General features: G+C 39.4%; 1 protein-coding gene across 2 annotated transcripts in view; it reads left to right on the top strand.

Moving 5' to 3' along the window:
- pard3ba (par-3 family cell polarity regulator beta a) overlaps window positions 1–19,667 on the top strand; it is a 176,778-nt gene that overhangs the window by 28,794 nt on the left and 128,317 nt on the right. For both annotated transcript variants that reach the window (XM_038280701.1, XM_038280628.1), the window contains exons 3-4: window positions 4,872–5,049; window positions 15,909–16,018. In XM_038280701.1, the coding sequence (XP_038136629.1) occupies window positions 4,872–5,049; window positions 15,909–16,018 (288 nt within the window). The remainder of the gene's footprint in view (window positions 1–4,871; window positions 5,050–15,908; window positions 16,019–19,667) is intronic.

Below are 19,667 nucleotides of genomic sequence, written 5' to 3'. Positions count from 1 at the left end.
CAAAAGTGTTTTTATTAACTGAACATGAGCGTGAGCTGTGTGTGCTGCTTATTATTCTCAGAGTAAGCATCGCTTTCGTTTATGCTCATTACTTCAAAACTGATCCATTCAGTTCACCTTTCATTACGCGTTCATGCACAACTCTGCATATATGTGTATGTCGGTATGTATGTAGGTAGGTAGGTAAGTAGGTAGTACTTTTAAAATGAAGAACTGTCAACGAATTACACTGTAGCATGATGGCGCTCCAAGGCAGCGGCCAAGAGCAGCTCCTCTCGACAAATTTCACAAATATGCCGCTTAAAACTAGACATCAAACCCACATCTATGATCGCCAACGCCTGCTTGAGCTACGGTCACAAAATGTTTTTAAATACTGACATTTTTCACCGTTTAAAAAGCTGCGGAGTGCTACGGACGGATGTCAACAAGATAACAGCAGAAAATAACGGACGAAGGAAGAGATGCGTGAGACGGAGAAAGCGAGGTTTCAGAGGGGGGCTAATTGCGAAGCTAAAGAGAGATCCCCACAGACAACCGCTTCCATCAATCCTGCTCTCCAACGTCCACTCGTTGGAAAACAAAATGCATAATGTCCGACTGGAACTCTCTTCAAAAAAAGGAGATATGTAACTTGTGTGCCATCATTCTGACGGGGTCTTGGCTGCCTCCAGCATACCGGACAGTGCTGTTGGCCTGAAAGGGGCTGATGCTGTACTGCGCCGATAGAAAAAAAAAAAGAGCTCTGGATGAATGGAAACTCCTCTCAGACTGTTCCAAGGCAATCTTCGGCATCTAGAGGGGAAGCACAACCCTCTGCAGGTGAAAATGAGGAGAGCACCCTAGATGCTTCCCTGCTGAAAAATCCCCAGCTGGCTCCTCCCGGCCCCCTCCGGCTTCCACACCTTCTCCAGCATCCTCTGTCTGCCTCTGTAACTCTTGGGGCTACCACCCTCACATCATCGTCATCATCGTCCTCTTCCTACCCTGAGCCAGGAGAAGCGAGTGCTTCAGGAGCTGGAGGCAGTAGTAGCAGCTCAACAACAACTGCTGCTTGCCTTATCAAGGCTGCACATTAAAAAATGAAATTGTCTAGAGAGCTGTTCTAAACAAAATGTCTCTTTGTTTACACGTGTATAGAAAATGACAAAAAATATCTAATCATTTTATAGCTAACTGTATGAATAATGCCGTCTTTGTTAAATGTAATTAAGTCAATTACTCAACAATTTACCAATGTATGAGAAGTTTCAGCAATAAGTTGTACATAATTTTGGATAGAAAGTAATAGTTAAAATATATGAAGAGATGTTTGACGTCTATCTGGTCTGATCAGTAGGTCCAACATTTAAATGGATTAAAAACCTTAACCTCTATCAGAGGACCTGTAGCATGTTTTCTCTTTTTTGTCTTCAAAGAAAAAACCCTGATAGATGGTTGCCTAGCCCTACATTGATCAGTTTTTTCATATTATCTGGAGTTTTGTTCTCTTGAACCCTGAGGCCATATGAAACCTATAACTCTCTAGAATAAGAAAGCTAAGTTTTAAACAACAATATGTTAATATACGTTTATTCCCTTTGGATGCTGCATATATTACAGCATCTTATTTTGTATCCTGAGGCAATATATATATAAAGGTGATAGTATAGTTTGTCAGCCCCCATAATTTCAATCATTTTTTAATGTATTTTATTGTAATTTTGGGGGCCATCCAGCACACAGAAACACTCCTCACAGCTAGACTGATCACATGACAAAAACACACCGCGTCGTGACTAACAGAAGTTCATAACCTGGCTGTGTGTGGCAGGGTTCAGCTGTTTGTGTTTGACATGGAGCTTCAGCATGTGCTCGCTTCTGTTTGTTTATGAAAATGAGACAAAGGGGGGACATTATTCAGCTGCAGTAGACATGCAGTCTCCCTGGGTCCATATCGGTATCCCCCCATTGGACACAGTGGGGAAAATAAGGCAATTTGTTTCTGAAGAAACTAACCACAGTAAGGAAGAAATGAAAGAAGCATTTGTGTTAAGTAAACACACCATGAACCATGAAAGGTATCGCTCTTCATACAGAGACACAGCATCCTCCAAGAGCGCACGTTGATGCGCGGCTGAAAGGACAACATTTCAAAGCACCATGTGTTTTAAATAAAAAAAGAAATAAGATCCCTATGCACATTTTTTGTTGGCATACAGACACACACATTATTGAGATGGATGACAGAAATGTTTGAACTGACATCAAACCTAAGACTTTTATTGGTAATATACAGTTTTCCTAGCTAGTAAAAATGAAGAACTGCAGACTTTCAATGCAGACTGGAGTTTTTCTCATTTCTAATCCAGCTTTTTTTTTTACTATTTCTATTGTTTTTCCACTTTATATTTGTAGATTTAAGGTACCCCATCCAAATTAACAACAAAACACTACCCTCTTATCAAAAGTATTCCTTTTTTCTGTATAAAACCATAAAACATCCTCCTCTCTATAATAGAATTAGCTTAATTTTATAAGTAACATTTTGTTAATGTCAGGTTATTCACTTTCAAAGTTCCTTTAATCACCTAGTTAAGTGAATTCTTTTCTTTAATGTCTGTATTGTGTTTCCCCCCTTTCTTGTTAGAAACCTGGATTATGCTTAATAGGATAACTGCAACAATCATTTTTTGTCATTTTTGCTATTTCCAAAGCCAATTCTATTTAGTATTCTTGATGTATATATATATACACACAGGTCCAGTAGATGAAAGCAAGTGCTTCAGTCATGAACACATTGGTACAAAAGTGATCAAAAAGACGAATTGTATTCTTCTCTTTGACATCTCTGCCATCTTCGATTTTAAACCCAGTAGTTTTAATGGAAAACTTTCTTTTCTCTTAAACTACTAGTTTCAGCTGGTGGTATTTTTATGCTATATACAGATAGCTCCGATAGTTAAGGCCTCAGGGCATTCAATACAATTTGTTTTGGCTGTAACTTCCACATATACTTTATAGTGACCAACAAAATCTGGACTCTTAAATGGTTGGATAAAAAGTACTGATATCGAATGTGATTGCAATGGATCATTATTGGTAAATAGGAGTTGACTGCAATCATTGCAGGCTTCAGTTTAATCTCACTTTTTTAAGTTTAAAGTATAGAAAAAGTTCAAAACTTAAATGTGCTTTTAGATTTTTGTATCACACATATAGAAGTTCATAGTTGTGAAGTAGAAGGAAATATGATCTAATATGACAATTATTACCAAAATACCCTTAGCTACAGTCCATGCTTTATAGGGCATAAATTCAAATTCATTGTTTTTTAATTTTCAAAAATGCAAAGAAAAAAGTTACTGAATAGGGAATTAGTTTTTCTTGGGTTATTTCATAATAACATATTTGTTTTAAAAATAAAGAAGTGCCACAGGCTGAGAGAATTTTTTGCTAGGCATTGCATGTTATGTTTTCTGTAGATGTATTTTTTTCTTTTTTGGTTCAAGGCAAAAGGTATATTCAGTGGTTGGACCTTGAAGTGGCACAGATTAGCAGCACATAAGGTCCATTTGAACTTTGAAAGGATGCAGCATATGATTCATTTTGTTGATACTTAGTGTTTGAGTGATGAGCGAACGCAGCAGCGTAGCCTACATTAGCATCACTCCCTGCCTCTGTGAGCCATAAAAGAATAAGCCTGCAAAAAGCCGATGATCATTTCCCCAGCACGCATTAAAATAAGTTGCTGCTCCAAACAACCAAATCGTTTTTTTGTGGGAAGGTCACAGCTGCATCTATGCGCGCTCTCTCTCATCACGACACGCTTCGAAACGACTCCTTTGATTGATGCTGTCAGTGAGTTTGGAGAAGGAGACGGCGGCTCGGGAGGGAGTGCGATAAGCAGAGAAAGAGGAAGGCAGATAAAGAGGAGCGAAAGCTCAAGAAGCATCCATCAACTGGCACAATCAGATTGTTTTCCTGGCACTGCTTCTTTCTCTCCTTTGCATCCGCCAGCGCCTCAATTCCTCATCTGTCCCTCGGCACACTCTGATGCTAATGCCCGTACACACACGGATACAGTTGACGAATCTTCTGGGCAGGTGTCGAGAGGATATTGAGTCACGAGAGGTTTCAGGTGGGAGGTGGCATTGCGCCTTGATGGATGGTGCCCATCCCTCTACCTCCTCCATGCTCACTGTTTACACTCACACACATAGCTGCCACGGTTTGTTAATTGACGTCCTCAGCTCATCTGTTGTTTCGTTTTCATCCCTTGTTCCACTTGGGTTATTGCTTTTCATTAAGTGGTCATTTCCGTCGGCAGCCTCGGCTAATGAGAGCGCCGCGCCGCCACGCAACCATTCATCAAGGCGTGTAGCTGCAGTGGCACACAAACATTTCCTCCATTTCCCCCCCCCCCATCCTCCCGACCTGCCATCGTGTCCCCCTCTCAATTAGGGCAGTTTGTCGTTCTCCTGCCCTCATCCCCTGCTCCTTTCAGCCCAGTCTGTCTCTTCCCGTCCTCTCATTGTGGCCGCCGTGTCATTGTGTTTGACAGCCTCTCATTCTCTTGTCAGATCTCATTTGACTGTTAATTTCATACGTACACACCTCGCCACACGTTAATTCTACCGACCCACCCCATCTACAGGATCTCTGCTAAGATTGTCCTCTTTGTTCACCAAACCTCTGTTTGTTTTTCTCATACTTGTAACCTGTCACATCTGGAGAATTAGCAAAAGAAGCTTGTTAAGTAGCTTTTTCTGGGGAGCCATATATGAAATGGCTCTTTTCTTGGTCCTATATAATCAGATATAATGTCAGAAAAATACATTTTTCATTGGTAAATGTCACAGCAGAGCCCTTATGGTGTATATCTCTTCCAGCTGGTGGCCATTTTCGAGGAAGACCGACGTGGCGGCTCCGAGAGTCCCAGAGATTCCATATCCAACGGCTTCTCCAGCGACGGCGCTAGTCCCGAAGCCATGCACTACTATCCTCACCTGGAGTACGACGATCCCAACAGAGGGGAGATCGAGGTCAATGAGGCCATCCTCAAAGCAAGTATGTTGCATCGTTTTCTCACTTCAACACCCAATGATCTAAAGTGAAATCAACACTATGAGGTGTTGTATGAGAGTGAGAAAATATCTCGAGGTGAAATGTGTGGGTGCATGACTTAATACATTTAAGCTGCACAAGCTGTGAAAAGAGAATTTATTGCCTGTAACTCAATTGTGTGTGAAAACAGATGCAGTGTTGACGCAGCCTTCTCTCCTATCAGCCTCACTCAGCTTTTTTCCTCCCTTGTTTGCTCCTTTTCTAACACATAGCATAAGCTGAGAATTACCAACAGAACAGGGTTCAGGTTTATATACGTATGAAAACTTTTATATAAAATCATAATTATAAATGGTATTAAAAAGTGGAGCTGAGGGAAAGATTTAATAAGAGGCGATCTGATCAGTGTTGAAGCCCTTTTATTCTCCCTGGTCCATCTGTTGACCGTAGTCAAACTGCACCACATGCACACACAGCTGCCCTTTGCCAAGCCTCACTGTGTGCCCACTCCCCCCCATGCCCCATCATCTGCCTCCGTTCCACTCAGACACCACACCCCCACTTTACTATTCAGCTTCCACCACCTGCTATAGCCTTTAACCTTGACCCGGGATGAACCCACTCGCCAGCAGCCCCACTCTGCTTGTCCCTGCATGGCTTCCACTCCTAACTAGATTATCTCCGTAGCCTGTTAGCATAACCAAGGTCCAGCCAAGCAGGAATGCACTGAATCTAGTCGCGCCATCCACACACATCCTTAACCCACCGGGACCTCCCCCCCCAACCCACTCTTCAGCCCTGTTGAACCTTAACTAATTCAGTTATGATGTGACCCTGTGACGCCCCTCAAACAGAGCCAGGCTGACGCAATAAAAGCCGCTTTTGTCATAATGACATGCATGCGTGGGTTCGCAACACACACACATAGGCCAGCGAAATGATAGAAAGCTTGAGCTTCAGAGTTAAACAGCCATTACCACCCAAAACTGTCATTTATCCACTGAGGAGAAAGTGTGGGCACAGAGACTTGAGTAAAAAACATTGCAGAGAGATGTTTTCTCTGGAGGATTTAGAATGTTTCTGTATTTTCATCTGTAAAAGTGTCTGTTTTGTGCCATGACTCCAGGATGTTTTTTTTCTTTATAATTATTTTTTGCAGGCTTGCAGATTGTTATGCTTGTAACTAGGGATGCACGGTATTGGGATTTTGGCCGATATCCGATATGCCGATATTTTAAAACTCATGTAGCCGATAACCGATATCGATACAGATGTTAAAGCTGGACAAAAATAAGTAGTCGTAAAAAATAGCAGTTTTGTTATCCATTTCTGACACTTTGAAAAATAATATACTCAAATATATTTTCATATGCTGATATCAAATTGATTTTTTAAAACGCGGTATTGATCTATTTTACTTTCAAAATCTCGTGAAATTTCATCGTTCTGCTACATACTCTCGTGATATTTTGCAAAATCTTGTGAGATTTTGTTTGTAACATAGATCGATACCGCGTCAATATATCAACATATAAAAATATGGCAAAATTTTGTGGATTTTCGGGGGATTTCGTTGCATAACGATGACATATAGCAATATTTCATTAGTAAAAGAGATTGATATGGTGTTTTTAAATGGCAATATATCAGCATATGAAGATATTGTGATATTTTAATGTATCAATATTTTTTCCCTCGTCTTTAGAAGTTTTTAAGTCTGTAAAAAAAGTTTTTGAGGAAGAAGTGGTATTTTTTTTTTTTTAGACTTTAGAAACTCAGAAGCTTATCAAATATCGGGTTAAATATCGGTGGGGTGGTCGATGTCCAATATTCAGTTTTAAGGCCGATACCGATAGGGCGCCGATTATATCGTGCACCCCTACTTGTAACTTTACATACGGAAGGAAATCTGACAAATGTTTATTCTTTGAGATAAATGTTCATCAAAAAACAGACCCTTTATGAATATCTTTGATCTTGGACTGAAACAATTGGATTAATTGTGATTTTCGGCTGAAATAATCGTCATCTAATTTAGTAATCGATTAGTCATTAACCGGTGTGTGAAGACTCTAAAATGTGTTTAGCTGACAGAGCAACCCACCTTGAGCAGCAATTGTAAATAAATGAAAAAAATATGTAAAGATTTTACATTCAAGATAAAAGCCAATATGCTCTGTCCAGAACTCCTTAAGTGGAAACATTTGAGTTTCACCTGGTTTAACTTAGTAAAAATTCTTCTTTAAAGAACCTTTTGGTAGCCAATTATTAATCGATTAATTGAAAAAAAATTTGCGAGATTAATCGATTTGCAAAATAATCGTTAGTTGCAGCTCTAATTTTATCAACATACAAAATGTTGTTAGTGAGAACTAAGCCTACCTATCCTCCTAAATGAGGTTCCAAACAAAGAAGCATGGCTGCGTCTCCATTATAGGGCAGCTGGTCAGAGTTGATGGAAAGATGGATGGAGCTAAATACAGAGCAGCTTTCGAAGAAGATCTGTTAGTGGCAACAAAAGACTTGAGGAAGAGGTGAAAGTTCACTTTTCAGTAAGAGAATGACTCCAAATGTGCAGCCAGAGGCATAATCAAAGCATATTATTGTCTAAACAGTCAAACTCCAGACCTAGATCCAGCTGAGAAGCTGCTCTTTCCGTAATGTAACCTTTTAACTGAGTAAACAGTCAGTTGCATTACGGATGTTATCATGAAACAATACAAGCCTCTGTTATAGTAATGTCAACATAGTAGACGTGAACTTTTACTTTAGTGGCTATTAATAAACATGCAGTTTGACTTCTTACTATCTAAGGCTTATTCCTCCTAATATAACACTACACTAAATCTTTAACACATCTGTATTATTATGCTGTTTCATTGTTGTTTTTCGTTCTATAAAATATTAAAGTCTGGTTATAGAGTGCATGTAATGCCAGTGGGTGGTGGACAGAAGCAGAAGCAATCCAGTAATCAGTCAGGCATCAAAGTGTTTGTGTGTCAGGTTGGACGAGCTGTTTGAACAGGCCGATTGGACCTCACACTTGCCCCTGCGGGATGATTAGTCTTGCATTGATCCACTGCTGCACACACACACTTACACTTCTAGGAAGTGAGCGCTTATCGCATCATCCCATGAGAAGCCTGAGCTGGGGCTGCCTAATCGATTGCCAGAAAAACAAGACCAACCCAGCCCAATCATGAAAGCACAGCGACACACTCAAACGGACACGTGAAAACAAGCAAATCGTCGTCTGTTTGATGTACATCTACATGTATCGGATGCCTGCTTGCTCATGCAAAATAAACAATAAACACAATCGCCGGTTAATGCGGTGACTCATGCACACAAATCTAAAACGTGGTATATTTTTGTTCTCATGCTTCCCTGCTGGTAAATTTATTCTGTAGGGATGTGCAACTTTTCTACTTCTGAAGAGGAAAAGAAGTCCTTAAAATAAACTGCTGTCCTCAAAACGGGGAGACATAAGTCACTCAGAAACTCAGCACTGCAGGGGAAGAGAGAGAAGGAGAGAGTGGCAAAGAAGGTGAACATAAACATTGAAAAGTTTACAAGGTCTCCTCACTTCCTAGTTTATTTACACAGATCTCCGGAAAAAAAAGATAACGGGGGAACATTACAAGGGTGTGCTTCTGTGGGTTATTGTTTCCTGGCCTTGAAGTGGGCACAGAGGTGGGATTTACAGGGTGGGGTCTGACTGTGGCTTGTCTTATTATAGAAGCACACTACTGTCAAAGGAGGGATCCTAAAATAACTTCTGGGTTTTACTTTTAGGTTTCTGCTCAGCCCCATCATCAAGAGGGGTGGTTATTTATTCTACCGGCATTACTGCATCAGTTCTTATCCCAAAGGCTGCAGATTTTCATTCAAGACTGACTTTTGAATTCTGCCTCTCTTAAAAACCTACGTATTAGGATCCTTGGATGTCAATTGCGCTGTAAAAAGCTGTTATCCATCTATTTTTCATCCATTATCTATCTGCCTATTCCTTCCTCTTGCCTTTCCACCCATTTCATAAAGTCTAAATATCGTAAAAGAAAAATAAAGAAAAATAAAATGTATTCATTGAATGTATAAAAAATATTTTTGACATGAAGGATGTTTAGATGCACTGGATATGGTTAAAAGTTTTCCTGTTTTGGCACCATATATAGCACACTCGTAGACAAAAAGGTTGCCTTTGCCAGTTTGCACACTTTGGGATGCATGAAAACGAACATGGCAAGAGAACCTGCCGACTGTTCCATAAACTTTCGTCGGTAATGGGTTGCTTTCAGTGCCAAATTACACAGCAGAGGGAGACTGAAGAATCAGAACCATATAAGCAGATGCACTAATAATTTTATAATCTATGAGGATCAAGTTTACCACCAGAAAGGCGAAAACCCATCTGCCACCATTTTTAATTAACCGCTTTGCCCAAAACTGGAGGGGTTTTGTTTTAAACTACTTTTCCTAAAGAATTACTCATCATTTTAAACATGGCAGAAATATTTGTCTTAAATTAATAACTGATGGGAGTGTTTTAAAAATATTTCTTACGGAATTATTTGTGGGTTTAGTTTTTTTGTGATTCATAAAATGAAAAAAAAATTTACTTGTCCACTAGTTTGGTTAATTAAGTTACAGCAGTTTAATGACTAAACCCTTTCTCCTAATAAAGTCCCTTGTCATTTAGATCTATTTCTACATATAGCCCTGCGGTTCTAGGAAGATATAAGGTAGGGCTGGAATTAAGGACTATTTTGCAAATCGATTGATTTGTTGATTTATTTTTTTCAATTAATTTATTATAATCAGATAGCCAAAAGGTCCCTTAAAGAAGACTTATTACAAAATTAAACCAGGTGAAACTAAACATTCCCAATTAAGGAGTTCTGGATAGAGCATATTGACTGACGAAATTTGAATCCAAAATGTTTGAATATTTTATTTTATTTTGTTTTTATTTTTACAATTTTTGTACAATTACTGCTCTAACTACTCTGTCAGCTAAAGACAAGTTTTAGAGTGTCTATACAGCAGTTAACTATTGATCGATTACTAAATTTGTTGACGATAATTTCAATATTGGATTAATCACGATTAATCTAATTGTTTTAGCCACAATATATGGTCATCGTAAAGCCAGTTATTAGGTAGCTACTATTTATACTTGCTTTTTGTTTACAGGTGCTGGTCATAAAATTAGAATATCATGAAAAAGTAGATTGATTTCAGTAATTCCATTTAAAAAGTGAAACTTGTATATTATATTCATACATTACATACAGACTCATATATTTCAGATGTTTATTTTGTTTAATTTTGATGATTACAAATGACAACAAATGAAAATCTCAAATTCATCATATCAGAAAATTAGAATATTGTGAAAAGGTTCAAAATTGATGGCCCCTGGTGCCACACTCTAATCAGCTAATTAACTCAAACCACCTGCAAAAGCCTTTAAATGGTCTTTCAGTCTAGTTCTATAGGCTACACAATCATGGGGAAGACTGCTGACTTGACAGTTGTCCAAAAGATGACCATCGACACCTTGCACAAGGAGGGCAAGACACAAAAGGTCATCGCTAAAGAGGCTGGCTGTTCACAGAGCTCAGTGTCCAAGCACATTAATAGAGAGGCGAAGGGAAGGAAAAGATGTGGTCGAAAAAAGTGTACAAGCAAGAGAGATAACCGCACCCTGGAGAGGATTGTGAAACAAAACCCATTCAAAAATGTGGGGGAGATTCACAAAGAGTGGACTGCAGCTGGAGTGAGTGCTTCAAGAACCACCACACACAGACGTATGAAAGACATGGGTTTCTGCTGTCGCATTCCTTGTGTCAAGCCACTCTTGAACCACAGACAGCGTCAGAAGCGTCTTGCCTGGGCTAAAGAGAAACAGGACTGGACTGCTGGTGAGTGGTCCAAAGTCATGTTCTCTGATGAAAGTAAATTTTGCATTTCCTTTGGAAATCAAGGTCCCAGAGTCTGGAGGAAAAGAAGAGAGGCACTTCATCCACGTTGCTTGAAGTCCAGTGTAAAGTTTCCACAGTCAGTGATGGTTTGGGGTGCCATGTCATCTGCTGGTGTTGGTCCATTGTGTTTTCTGAGGTCCAGGGTCAACGCAGCCACATACCAGGAAGTTTTAGAGCACTTCATGCTTCCTGCAGCTGACCAACTTTTTGGAGATGCAGATTTCATTTTCCAACAGGACTTGGCACCTGCACACAGTGCCAAAGCTACCAGTACCTGGTTGAAGGACCATGGTATCCCTGTTCTTAATTGGCCAGGCAAACTCTCCTGACCTTAACCCCATAGAAAATCTATGGGGTATTGTGAAGAAGAAGATGCAATACACCAGACCCAACAATTCAGAAGAGCTAAAAGCCACTATTAGAGCAACCTGGGCTATCATAACACCTGAGCAGTGCCACAGACTGATCGACTCCATGCCACGCCGCATTGCTGCAGTAATACAGGCCAAAGGAGGCCCAACTAAATACTGAGTGCTGTACATGCTCATACTTTTCATGTTCATACTTTTCAGTTGGCCAACATTTCTATAAATCCTTTGTTTTTATTGGTCTTCAGTAATATTCTAATTTTCTGATATGATGAATTTGAGATTTTCATTTGTTGTCATTTGTAATCATCAAAATTAAACAAAATAAACATCTGAAATATATGAGTTTGTATGTAATGTATGAATATAATATACAAGTTTCACTTTTTAAATGGAATTACTGAAATCAATCTACTTTTTCATGATATTCTAATTTTATGACCAGCACCTGTAGTTGGTCGCCGGTTAACACTATGCCACTAGATGTCATTAAAGATGACATATCATTATAATTTTCTACCACTTTACTTTGTGTTTTGTAAAACTCATGACCATAATTTCTCAAATAAGGCGTCCCTGATTTAGTTTGCAGTGTTTCGGTGCCAAGTCATGTGCAGCAACAATCTATAGCTTCAGGCAACCCTGCTGTGGCAGTTTAAGAAAAAGATCTTTTAAAGAATGTTTTCAGTCACTTTTCATTACGAATACCTTCAAAACGATGTTATTTATGGCCTTCTAAACGGTGGCTGCACTAAAAGAGTCGTATGTCACTCTCATCAATATCCCTGGCCCTTAGTGGCACCGCTTATGCTGTCTGAGGCCAACACAGGTCAGAGGCCAATGCTGGTAACCCTCAGGTTCCTTCACATGGCTGGACTGGTGCTCCGGGACTGTTTAAGTAGTGGGAGGATTAATGGGGCCCGATCTGACTTTGTGGATAAACGAGGGAGGATTTATGAGGCTGACGCCTGGGTAATGGACCCTGACTGTGACCATGGAGTGGCCTCGGCCACTCCACAAAGTCGTATCATTGACTTTGTATTGAAGAACAACAGCGTGAGTGGGTGGTTCATGGATAAGGGTTCTCAGTAAGGCAGTCTATTTGTAGAGCTCATTTAGAAAATCCATAACAGCCACTTTGGATAAACGTTCATCATTCAGTATCTGGAAAATTTCCTGGGCCCAGTAAGTTAAGGTGCTGCCCAGTTATCCTTGCAGCTGTTAAAGGGCTTTTGGTTAGTTATTTGATGATCGCTGTTGAAAAGATAGTTACCCTTTTCTATAATGTACATTTCTCTTTCACAAGGTTCCTGACATTCATTCACACATTCTGACTATTAACAAGACCCAACTTCATTTTAAAAGAAAATGAAGTGAACTGTGAAATAAGATCTACAAGAAAAAGGAAAGCAGTATGGGAACACCATAAAATTCAGCTAAAATTAACTAATATATAAAATAGAAAAAAAACAATAAACATCTTGATCTCAAAAGATTTTCAAGTTACAGGTTAGATGGCATCTTTTCTGTAAGTTAGAAAGGATGCCTGGTCTGTGCTCTGATTGACAGACTGACAGCAGCAATGACTGCAACACAAAGATTGAGAGGAATGTACAGTAATGATAGTTTTTTGATGTAGGGGTCATATGAGGTGGAGCAATTTTCTCCACTGTCTTCATTGGAGATAGGTTGAAGGAAGTTAGGGTTGTAGAAATATAGAGGCTACCAGGGGCAACCAGAGGGATCTGACCATAGACTGGAAACTGTTTCTATGTGTTTCATTAGTTTTGCGTGTTTTAGATTAGTGGTTCTCAATCTTTTTTGACTTGGATACCCCTTTTTTATTGTATCATCAGTACCCCCCTTAGTCAAAAATATTGACGATTGTCCAAAAGTGGAACATACAATGAAATATTTAATTTAATTCTTAGTCATTTTATGATTTCTATCTGAAAAAAAACAACAAAATCAACATAAATATGTTGCCTGGAAGTAGGTATCGAAATCAATACAAAATAAAATCATACTATAAACCTTTATTTATGAAACTGGTGCTCTTCTGAGTATGTCCCTTGTAATCACATTTAAACTCGATGAATTGGGAAAAAGATACAGAACAAAAATAATAGTCAGACTGACTTAATTAGTTTGTTTGTTTTCATCAAGACACCTGAGCTGCTTTGATGAGCTCCTATAGCTCTGTGTGAAAACGGCTGATTTCAGGCTGTTCTCTACATCCAGCCTGTTCTTCTGCTTGGTTTAGATGTTTGTCACAGCTGAAGGTGAACTCAAACATATAAGAAAAACTTTTAGATGATAGTTATCTCTAGATTAGAGGAAACTATAGAACCTATGATCTGTATCTAGACTCGCTCCAACTCCCTATGGGCCCTGTTGGAGACGGACACGCTTTAATACCCACAGCAGCAGAGCTACTCATATAAGTTTTTCTGGGTGCTTGGTTAAAAAAGCCCTTTGCCCATAGAAAAACATGTGGTGTTTAGTCTGAAGTCTGCTTTGACACCCCCAATGATTAAAGAAGTGAAAATAACCAACGAGATCCAAAAATAGAGGAAACATAATTGAAGCAAGCTTCCAGAAAGTTTAGGTCATAGCCAGAGGTTCGTTGAGTCACTTCTAGAAGAAAATGTTCTTTTAAGAGTAGTTTTACTTTACCATACCTTTCACTTTTACTTTATAGTCTTACAAGGTATCACCACTCCTACTTGGGTAAAATTAATGGTTATTCTTCTTTTCATAGATTAGGTGAAAATGCAGTAAACAACAGTTATTGTCATTGAAGAAGTTCTTTACCCTGTTAGGACTGGTTTTACAACTTCATGTTAAAAAAATCAATAAATACATTTGCAAAGATGTTTCTTCTGCTCAAATTTGTCTTTTATTTGCACCTAACTTTATGTCTATTAACATCATTAATTCAGACATTGCATCCAATTTTACCAGGTACTTATTTTACTCTTGATTAAAATCGATGATGGCTACTTTCTACTTTTACTTGAGTAAAGATATATTACAGGACCGCTGCTCTTATTTGAGTAAAATTTTACTTTTCCAAACAAGATGAATTGTGCTGAGATTTGTGAATGCACACAAACTTCCCCCAAAACTACATCTTGCCAGAAGCCAATAGATGCAATTTCCTGGAATACCCGCATCTGGCTCTAACTAACAAGTTCTTGTCCCAGATCTACTGTACAACGAGCCAATGCATTGTTCAGTTCTTAATTTCTAGCTTAGTTTGTTTTTGTAAAACCAAATGCAAATGGCCATTTTAAGTTTAAATGAGTGATGTGAGCTGATTCCGAGACACAAAGATCGAGTATTTTAGTTAGCTATGAGGTAGTGAGTTAAGGCCACTGGCTGTGGCAACTAATCAAACAGGAAACAAATGATAGTTTCTGATAATTGGTGGAGAAAAAAAATGGTCATACAAGCTTTAACACAACATGAAATTGGCTAAACATGTGGTTCAGTTTGTTTGGAGCTGAAAGGATATTTGTGCTTGTGTCAGAAATGGTTGGAATGATCATTCTTCATCTGTCCTCCATCGCTAACCACAAACAGACGCTCACACACAAACGGTGACCCCTTTTAGTTGCTTCTCTCTGACCTGTTTTCCTTCTCCGCTCTCTTATTCTGACCACGTTAGACCAGGACGCTGTCGCTGACCCTCCAAAGAGAGATTGATTACAGGAAAAGAGGAGAATTCTGTTTGCTTTCCCTTTCTGTGTCTCAGTTTTCCTCTTTCACCGTTTCTCTGCTCTTTTCTTAGCTTTTTGTTTATCCCACACATCTTTTTTTCCCCCCCTCTCTCACCATCTTTATTTTTTCTCCTCTGTCAAGTAAAATTTGAAACACCCTGCTATAGATTTTTTCCTCCTCAAATACTAGCCTGCTCCCTTTGGGGTGGATAATAAAAGCAAGGCTCAGCACATGGGTCTAAATTACATTGCTTTGAGTTGTTTTATTGTGGATTCAGACCTGCCCATGTTCGCTCTCTTTCCGTCGGCTCTGGTTAGATGTGGAGAAGGGCTGTGGCCATTGGGCACAACACGATGCAGAATGAGTGTATACACTGTGGCAGGGGGTGCTGCTGAAACGACAGAGGAGCTTTGTGATTGTCTCTAGGGTGGAGTTATCCTAAAAATAATGTGACAAAGAAGGTTGCAGGTTTTAATCTGAACCAGTGTCATGCTGATCTAAGTTTTATGTCTGGTCCCCTTTTTTTTTTTTTCTTGTCATGCAACAGACATTGTATTTTTTTTCTAATTCTACTAAACCTAACTTCTAACTGAAGAGACAGCCTTTTCCCAATTACCTGTAAACTGTTAATGTCGACTTGAGATATTCCTTTTTTTTTAGATTTGTAATGTTTTTTGTTTTTTTTTTATTGCTACTGCCAGATATTCTGTTTCATTTGAAAGTTGTTTTTTTTGCATCCCTCTAGCGTTGTGTCTTCATGTCTTAACGTCGACCCTTTTTCTCACAGATACACCTTTACTAGTGAGGAGCAGCAGCGACTCTGCTTTGGCTCCCCCTCAGGAGAAGACCCCCTCTCCTCCACCTGATGAAGAAAGCTACAAACCTCCTCCTGAGCCTGTAAGTATCTCTTTGGGATTGTCGCATAATGCCAATATAGACCAACATTCCAAATATAATTTTTTTTTTTTTTTATTCCAGTTATTTTACCCGTTCTTTAAAGCAGGTATTATCAATCAACTTCAGCCATATGTTAATGGGAGCAACTAGGGATGTAACGATATTGACATTATCGCGCCATCGCGGTTGTCTTTCAAAGGTGTGTCCGTCAGGTGTCCGTCAAAAAGCAAGAGGATTAAACACAGTCCCGTGGAATAAATCATTAACTACATAGACCATGATCCTTTGCACTGCATCGTCATACCAACCGTCCTTAAGCCAATAGGGTTGCACGCGGATTGCACACTGTCCACACAAGCTCGAAGCAAGCTAGCATGGCCGACAGCGATAGTTGTAAGGATGAAAACAACAACCCCGAAGTTGAGATGCTAGCCCCTGCAGCTTTTAAGTCAGATGTCTGGAAACGTTTTGGTTTCGCCATGTCAAAAAACGCAAAAGGAGGGAAGGTGGTGGAAAGACAATGCAGGGCGGTATCCTATTCTGTCTTCATTAGCAAAGACCTACCTGTGTATACCCACTACCTCGGTGCCCAGTGAAAGGGTATTTTCAACAGCAGGGGATATTGTAAATGCCCAGCTGTCTCTTCTTCTCCCTTGCAATGTAGATCTTTTGATCTTTCTGATGAAAAACGTGAACATAAGCTAACTGATAGGTCAGTGTTTTTTTAAGAGGCTTTTTGACTGACTGCTTAATTTAAGTTTCAGTTATATTCCTAAATACCAGTTTTAAAAGGCTGCTTTTACTTGCCCTGCACATTTAAACCTGACTTAACTTGATATTTATTTGCAGTTAAAGGGAATTCCCTATTTAGTTTACAATTGTTCTGGTTGCTTCTTAACTTGAACTTTGCACAGAAGAATCAACAGAATATTGATGTTCCTGACAACAACTTGCACATTAAAAGCACTATGTGATCAGCTTTTTATGTTGTAATGATCCATAAATGCAGCAATAAGTTGCCTGTTTACTGGCAAAAGCAGAAAAAATGTCTGTAATTTTTTTGCTATTATCATCGCAAACACTATCGTGAGCTATTTAACAGTACCGTGAGCTTTTCCACAATATCGCCATAAATATCGTACCGTGAGGTCAATATCGAAATTGTATCGTACTGTGAGATTTTGATATTGTTACATCCCTAGGAACAACATCTTGCATTTACATTTAATTTAAACCAAACTGCGGACCCAGCTAGTATTCCAGTTTTAGCCTGGCTTTGGGCTTCAGGCTGTATTTTTTTTCTTTTATGGGCTGTCCTCCTTTCTGGGACACTCAGCCATTAACAATGTTTTTGTCTGCTGCCTTTTCTCATCCCATGCGTGTAGAGTTGAAGCCCTTCAAAGCCAGTCTAGAGTGCGTCTGTGTGAGCAAGGGGATTGCTCAGGTTGTGCGCTCCTGCTGCGTTCAGCTCAGCAGTGACTAAGCAGAACGCAGGGATCAGCGGGCGACGAGTAAACACAATGACATGTTTCCTGTCCAACAACCACGCTGGGTCTCATGCGCTTCATGCAGGGCAGCTGGGCCAGAGTGAACACGCTCAGGCTGCATATGTCTTTAAATAACCTGACAACTGTTTATTCAATCCAAATCTCTGCTTGAAGTATGGCTACAAATCAAAGCCATTGGAGTCTGACTAAACCCACAGATTGATAAATAAAAAATTAGTCAGGAAAAACATTAACAGAGGCCAATCTTCAATTATATAAAATCAATATAATGTATTAAAGCATTAAATCGCCTAAGAAATTAGATTGAAAAATAAAACTTCTATAGTGGTCAGAGTCGTCACATAAAAAGTGACATATTTGAAGGGGAGGTGTATTGGTGTAGATATACTAAACTTATTCTTCAATCTTTCCAGAATGAACTAAATTACTTTCCTGTAACCACTTCAAGCTGAAATTAAACATCAATGGTATCAACTGACTTCCCAGTTCAGCTCTATGTAGCATTAAACCTAATTTCTACTGGGAGCTTCAATGTGCTGCACAGCATTTGAGAAGTCCATCCATACATCCTTATCTATCCGTCTTTACATCAGTTTTAGTCCATTCATCTCTCATTTATCCCCTACTTGTCATATATCTGCTCATCTGACTGTTTACCTCCAAGTTGCATCATGAATTTCGTCTGGCTGTTTATCCATGATTCGAAACATTAGCCATCACTCTTATCTTCTTGTTGATCAATCTGTCCGTCCTCTTGTAGGAACACAGATTAAAGATCATCTTTTTAAAAGATCAAACCATACGACCATATCTTGACTTTTTACTCCTTAGGAACAGAAATCTCCACACTTGGTGACCAAAAGAAACCCCCCATTCAATTCATGCACATACGTTTCTCTTCTTTATCTTTAAGCAGCCATTGAAAGCACGATTAAGTGTATTTCAGAGTAACACTGTGATTAATATAAGCTCTGTGCCGCAGTAATGGATTTCTATTTCTTCTTCTATGGTAAAGGCCAAGGTTGGCCGTGTTCTTTCAGCTCATACATCTCTTAGTCAGCCTTTCAGAGGAGCTAATGAAACTGGCAAAGGGCTGAACAGTGCTAAAGATGCAGACGGTTCTTTAATGAAACTAAACTGGCTGCCACGTTCAAACCCAATAAATGAGACCTTTAATTTTACCAGCCGACTCCAGAGACTTCTTACTTCTTGCACCTTTCACCTCTCTCTCTCTCTCCAACATCGTATGTTTCCAGTCTGTTTGCTCTTGTCAGCAGCTGGAAACTCAGTGTGCACAATGCTCAGAGTACACAGCATCTGTGTGTGATTGGAACAGTAGATGTGATGTAGAAACTGTAGGTCAGGGAGCGTCTACACTGAAGCTGCCATCCAGCATCTTTACTTTCTCGACTGGCTGACACGTTGCTGACGGAAGTGCAGAAGAAAAACACACAGCTAATTACTCATCTGTCTGGCAGCAACCTCAAACACACTCGCATTGTGCACCTTTCACACGTTTGCACACCTGCATGTCACTTGAACATGCCTTTGACAACAAACAGCATCTGAAATGGAGAAACACGGGTGACGGCGAGCAGCACAATAACACTGGGGACAGCCAGTTTGTCGTGCTTACATAGCTTAAAAGACAGCTCTCACAAATTATGTGATCGTACAAGCTGAAGCAGCTGATCCTGTCAGATTCGAATCACACGGCATGTTGTGTTACAGCAAAAGCAGTGATTATATTAATGCTATTTCATTAGTTTTTTTCCCCTAAACTAATTCTAGTAGGAATCACAGCGAAACATTAAAGGAAAATTTACCCATAATACCGCACAGCAGCAGAGCTACTAATATCAGTTTTCTCTATATTTGAATGACGTCACAATATCTTTGGAGCCAGTACTGATATTAATTCAAAATCAGATCCAGTTAAACAATAAGAGGGCACCAAACAGAGAGTTTTAGAGCTTAAAAAGTAGGATTGCTATAGTTGTGCGGTAAATTTTCAAAAATAAGGCTTTGGACGTAGAAACAGCTTTATAAGACATCTGTTTATTATTACTTTGGGGTTATTTTTGAATTAAATTATACCGTTTTTTCACCAAAAAAAAAAAGTCAATACAGGGAGGAGTTGT

Source organism: Cyprinodon tularosa, unplaced genomic scaffold (assembly GCF_016077235.1).
Source record: "Cyprinodon tularosa strain WSP-4 unplaced genomic scaffold, ASM1607723v1 ctg1, whole genome shotgun sequence".
Lineage (NCBI taxonomy): Eukaryota > Metazoa > Chordata > Actinopteri > Cyprinodontiformes > Cyprinodontidae > Cyprinodon > Cyprinodon tularosa.
This window is presented reverse-complemented; position numbering and strand designations above follow the sequence as displayed.